Source organism: Zingiber officinale, chromosome 5A (genome assembly GCF_018446385.1).
Source record: "Zingiber officinale cultivar Zhangliang chromosome 5A, Zo_v1.1, whole genome shotgun sequence".
Taxonomy (NCBI): domain Eukaryota; kingdom Viridiplantae; phylum Streptophyta; class Magnoliopsida; order Zingiberales; family Zingiberaceae; genus Zingiber; species Zingiber officinale.
The window spans coordinates 151,728,757-151,735,185 of record NC_055994.1 but is presented as its reverse complement, the minus strand read 5'-3'; the positions used below and the strand labels follow the sequence as shown (position 1 = coordinate 151,735,185).

The 6,429-nt window shown below is 39.2% G+C and overlaps 1 protein-coding gene across 1 annotated transcript; it reads right to left on the bottom strand.

Moving 5' to 3' along the window:
* Positions 1-339: 339 nt before the first annotated feature.
* Positions 340-5,960, bottom strand: LOC121980210. Its single transcript, XM_042532169.1, has 4 exons — positions 5,816-5,960; positions 1,632-2,605; positions 1,466-1,539; positions 340-787 (listed from the first exon to the last, which is right to left on the bottom strand). The coding sequence occupies exons 1-2, from the start codon at positions 5,958-5,960 to the stop codon at positions 1,890-1,892; spliced, it is 861 nt and encodes a 286-aa protein (XP_042388103.1). The 3' UTR covers positions 340-787; positions 1,466-1,539; positions 1,632-1,889.
* Between the last annotated feature and the right edge of the window lie 469 nt (positions 5,961-6,429).

Sequence of the window (6,429 nt, the reverse complement as noted above, 5' to 3'; positions counted from 1 at the left end):
AAGTTCAGTTTAGGTTGAGTTCGGATTAAGATGAACATATTTTTATAAATAGACCATTTCAGGTCAGGTCAGGTCAGGTTCGGATTGGATTCAATTTGTGAGTCATTTCAAATCGAATTCGGATTAAATACAGATAAATGGATCAAGTTCAAATCAAATAATTTAACTCAAAATATTAATCAAGTCGGATTCAGATTTTGATATTCTAATCCGTCAACCCGCCAATCCGATCCAAATCCACCAATCTAAATTGTCCTAAATTACCACCCCTAACTAGCTCCAGTTTAAAAAGAAAAATATTAACTATTAAGGCCCAATACACAAAATGAGATCAGTAGCTGAAGGATCGACGACAACAAAATTAGCTTCGACTGTCGATACGTCTTAGACGTAAATATAATTTGTAGAAAGAAAACATTAAATATTTATATTGAATATACAAAAATTGAGACATAAGCATAATGGATCGAGGAAAATCATCTTTTAGTCAATTAGACTTTACAAAAAATGTTTAAAAAAGATTTTCTTACCTGCTCATCCATTCATCCTTATTATTCTTTGCCTTTCTCCTTTGTTAATAAATTTGCATATCACCCTTGCATTCTTGTCCAAGTTTGGAAGTCCTAGCCGAAGCATATCACCATTGCATTCTTGTTCAGGTTTGAAAGGCATAGTTAGGGGTGAACAAAAAAGATTGGTTAAACCAAATTAACCGATAGAACTTTTTAGTGCCAATAATCTTCTTGAGTGTAACCAATGGTAATCTTCCTTCTCTCTATTTGATATTCTACATTATATTAAAAATATTTAATTGATAATCGTGCTATAAAGATTTTATTAGTAACTAAATAAATAGAAAGAAATGACTAAACTCATCAGTGTAAACAAGAAAATATTCTCAACAAAAGTATATGATGCTAAATTAATAAAAGGCCAACTCAAGTAATTATAAGCCCCCACAAAACCTAACTTATAAAAAAAGTAAGTTTCAACACTAAACATTATCAAAATAAGCAATATAGATATATATATATATTCTCAACCAAAAATATAGCTACGCTAAATCAATAATGAACTAACTATATATACTTATATTCTCAACCAGAAATACAGCTACGCTAAATCAATAATGAACTAACTAAGATGATAATATTTTGTAGCCCCTCAGCAACTCCGGGATACAATAAGATTCAAAGAGTTAAAAAGTTACTTAGCTTACAGGAGAATTTGCATTAAGCCAAGATAATTCCAAATAGAAACCTGAATATAACAATAACAACAAATACTACTACTGGAAATCAAGGCTCCAATGGTAAAGTGTATCAAAAAAATTCCTAAAAAGAACCGATCATCAGATAACTCAATAGGAGAAATTATAATAAGAAATCTAAAATGAAAAAAGAAACTTGGAGCGATGAAGAAAAATAGGACTATATATTTAGAGGGCTGGAGTAAGTGGACGAACCTTATCTCAATACGAAATTGAGAATAATTGGAACTTTTGGATTTTAATCTAGTAAGGCTCCGAGAAAAGAATATCTGCTATTTTGCAAAGGAAATCAATAAAGATCAAGAATGTCATGTTCCTCGACTAAATTTAAAACATAGAGAAGAGTGGCGGATGAAAATACCACTTGTAAATCTTGAAAGTTCATCTTTGAACCCAGCAGAGAAGCTGCTTCTTAATTCAGTCTTCTGTTTTTCATCTCAGCCTCAAATTTAGGTTCCCATGTCGAGAAGATGTAGCAGCAATCTTCTCATTGCTAGCTAGCTAGCTAGTAAAATTTTGCATAGTCCATATCTCAATAACAAACAATGGCGGCAATGAGAAGATGTTGCCATTCTCCCGCAGCTTCTCACCTTTCCTAATTCTCGAAGCTTACGAATCTTTATATAGGACTCCGGGGAGCGCGTGCATGCTTCTTGAGGCACACACGCTCCTTCGTCTGTGCGGCTTCTTCCTCCTCAGGTACCTGAGGCCACGCATCGCCCGGCCGCGAGGTCCTCGAGGACGCGCTCGGCCCTGCCGCGAGGTCGCCTCGCCCGGCCGCGAGGTCGCCTCGCCCTGCCGCGAGGTCGCCTCGCCCGGCCGCGAGGTCGCCTCGCCCGGCCGCGAGGTCGCCTCGCCCGGCCGCGAGGTCGCCTCGCCCGGCCGCGAGGTCGCCTCGCCCGGCCGCGAGGTCGCCTACTGCCGCCTCGCCCTGCCGCGTGGTCCCTCGCGGTCGCCAACAACCGCGCGCCTCGCGCGATCGCAAGGGCGCCCGCGGCCGCGAGGTCTTCTGCGGCCGCGAGGTCCGCCTCGCCCAGTCGCGAGGTCTTCTGCGGTCGCCTCGCCCGGCCGCGAGGTCTTCTGCGGTCGCCTCGCCCGGCCGCGAGGTTTTCTGCGGTCGCCTCGCCGCCGCGTGATCCCTCGCGGTCGCCAACAGCCGCTCGCCTCGCGCGATCGCAAAGTCTTCTCGGTCGCCCACGGCCACGCCCCTCGCGCGATCGCAAGGTCGCCCGCGGCCGCGCGCGATAGCAAGTCGCTTGCGGTTCACGCGGCCGCGAGCGAGCTCATGGCCGTGCGCCTCGAGAAGAGGGCAGGGGGAAGAATTAGGCTTATAGCCTTATAGTTTTTTTAAGTTCAATAACTATAAATTCATTTAGTTTAATTTTTAAATAAATTTATATTAATTTTTCTTTTATTTAACCTATTTATAAAAATTGCAGGTATTCTTAAAGATCATTGATGGCGAATTTCACAGGTGAGATGTTATATAGTATTAAAATCATAGAATGTTACGGTTAATTATCTATTGTTATTTTTTTAATTGTTTTTTTGCTAATAATTTTCTAAAAAGTTAATGCTTTTTTTAATTTTATTTCACAGATTCTTCCCGCTATTTGTCGGATGTGCATTTCACTATAACATCGCCTGACCATGAAACTAAACACCCTCTGTTGTTACTTATTATTGAAAGTATAGGCTTAGTATTAGTTATTATAGTAATGTTAATATTATTTTATATGTGCATTCGATACCTAAATGCACATCAAGCTGCTGCTTCAAATGTAACAGTAACAGAGCCACCACAACACGTCATTGAGATGTTCCCAACATCCATCTACATTGAAGATCGATCAGATGAATTGGCTGAAGAGTGTGCAATTTGTATTGAAGAATTTCATAATGATCAAGAAATTTGCACACTTCCTTGTAGTCATCACTTTCATACTTATTGTATTGACTCCTGGCTCAGCCAACATAGAACTTGCCCATTATGTAGAAGAGTATTTGTAAATAATACTTCATCTGTGTAATTACATTTAGTTGTTTAATCTTTATATTCGGTTAAACTTTGTAAACCATTTTACTTTATAATTTATCAGCAAATTTTCAATTGTTAAGTTAAATAAAATTTATTATGTTTGCATTTGCTGATTGGCTATTCTACTTTATCTGTGCAGAGCTATTTTGATTTTCAATTTACTATTGTGATTATACCACCACTAAAAATAGTATTACAATTTCATTTAGTTTATGGTTATACTGTTAAGAGATTAAGATTTTTATTGCTACCATATGGATGCTAAGTGGCAGAATTCTTGCTTGGTTATTTCATCTCTTAGTATGATCCTAACCTGCTATTGTTGATGTTATGCTTTAATGAATGACTGCATCTACTGTTTGTAAGGGTTGTGGTATGCATCAGATATATTTCTTACTCATGTTTTTGATACCAGATGATGTTAGAGTAATCTTTGTGTTTTGTGTGTGTCCAATATCTTATGGTCATACCATTTAATTGCTAAGTCTTTGTGTTTAACGAGTTCTAATTATTTAATACCAAGGGACCAGAGGTGGAGATTCTTGTTCTTGATACGATTTGGAGTTTCAAATGTTTACTAAATTGTTTGTTCATCTTTTGGTGACTACAAGAAATGGTGATTCATAGGGAGTTGCTTTTGTGAGGTATAAGTATGCTAATGAGTTGCACAAGATTGTCAATAGGCTTGTGACAAGTTTATTCTTTATTTTTATTTTTGATAAAAAAAAAAATCTAATGTTATTTGTTCTTTTGGAAATTAACTTGTAATTTGTTTTTTTTATTGATATTGTAGGGAGGAATGTGGATGGTTGGAATATTATGGTTCAGTTTGTAAAATATGGACAAAATGCTGAGCATATGTTAAGTTATGGAACTGCTGGCCTTCTTTTAGATCATTGTGATTTTTTATTGAAGTGATTATGTTTTATAACAGTTGAATTAAAGATTAGAAATAACTGTAAGGTTTTACATTGAAGAATTTTTGGTGTTTAATAAATTCAAGCAGTCCTTCGATGTTCTAAACTACTATCTGATTGTTAGCAGCAAACTCAAGTGATCATTTGTTGTTCTAAACTACTATCCTATCCCATTGTGAGCAATATATTAGTTGGCGACTGTTTGAGGTTCTTCCTCATTCATTGTTAGTTTTGTGCAGAAGTTTACAAGTTTAATTAATCTTTTAATTTATGGCAAAAGGTGAATACGTTCGTCCCCAATGTCTCCGTCAATCCGTCCCAAAATTAACACAAAAAAGATAAATTATGGACGACTACTAACCTTTGGAATAGTATAATGATTCATCTTTTAGTGTGATGCCGCCCTTTAGATTGCATGGTGTAATGCCGCCCATTAGATTGCATCTCGTCAATTGTACATGTTCTGTGGATGTAAGCACTAAGCATGATGATATTTCTTTTCTGTTTAACACGAAATGTAATAAGTTGTATGTATTTTTTTTCATCTTTTCTAGACATAAAGGAAATAATTTTTTTATGTCAATTAAAGGCAAAAGGAAAGTCAAAAAGTCGTAGCCCTTGACCAGGTAATAATTTTTTATGTCAATTAAAATGTCACTTTACAATTTTATTTTATTTTTTTTTAAAGTTGGTGTACCTTTGTGATTTTTGTCTTAGTTAATATGGAATGACTATTAAAATATCCGTATAAAAAATACAAAATATTTAAATTTCTGTTCAAGTTATTACAATATGACCTCAGTCATATAGATTGATGTCATTTGAACCTAAATATAAGAAATGACTTGATGCGGTAGTTAGGAATTAATTTTATTTGAATTGTGTAAAAGTATGCTGGAGGAACTAGGAAAGAATAAATTTCTAAACTTGTTTTTTTTAGTAAATTTTGTACTGTTCTCTTTTGCCATTTATTCTACTTATTGATCATAAATTATGGAGGAAAAAAACCTTGCTGAAAGAAAAAGAAACTATACAGGGGATGTGGCTCTATGGCAATTACTTAAGTTAATAATTTAGAATATATAAGATTAAGTTTGAAGTGAAAATTATAATTTTTCTCCTGCTAATTGTCTTTAATTTAGTGATAGAGTATCTTTTGTTAGTGATCTTGTCCGGAAGTTGAGTCAGACGGATCGTCGGATGAGGTGGATGAAATGTTAACAAAGTCGCGACGTCCCGGAGGGGGGTGTGCTGAGATGGCCTCTGTGTTGACCAAGTCTTTAAAAGTCCTCTGGTCAACGCTACCTGCAGTCAGCGACCGGGTTGACCCGGCCCTCGGTACCTCGAGTCTCGAGGCGGATCCAACGAATATATGAGTACCACATTAAGCCATAAAATAATGAAAATGCATATGGAATATGAACGAGGAACGTACTCTGGCCCAGGGGGCGCCCTCGGATGGGACGCAGCTCGAGTTGTCACGACCCGGAAGAGTAGATGACTCCGATCAGGCTGGAGAGCTGGATCTGACGACGAGAAGCTGAACGAAGCACGGACCCGGAGGACGAGCTGCAGGTCTGGATATAATACCGCTGCGCATATTGGGATAAGGCACCGGCACGCAGACCGGGACACGAGATCGGCACGTAGACCGGGACACAAGATCGGCACGCCAGCCAGGAAACGAGATTGACACGCAGGCCGGGACGCGAAATCGGCACGTAGGCCGGGACATGACTACGACACGTAGGCCGGGAAATAATAGCAGTGCACAGGCCGAGATAAATTTGATCCCGTCCGGAAGCTGAGTCGGATGGACCGCTGGGTGAGGTGGAGAGAATATTGACGAAGTCACGACGTCCCGGAGGGGGTGTGCTGAGATGGCTCCCGTGTTGACCAAGTCTTCAAAAGTCCTCTGGTCAACGCTACCTGCAGCCAGCGACCGGGTTGACCCGGCCCCCGGTACCCCGATGCTCGAGGCAAATCCAACGAATATATGAGTACAAGACTAAGTCATGAAATAATGAAATACATATGAAATATGAACGAGGAACGTACCCTGGCTTAGGGAGTCCCCTCGGATGGGACGCGGCTCGAGTTGTCGCGACCCGGAAGGGTAGATGACTCCAATCAGGCTGGAGAGCTGAATCTGACGATGAGGAGCTGGACGCGGCACGGAACCGGGAGACAAGTCGCAGGTCGGG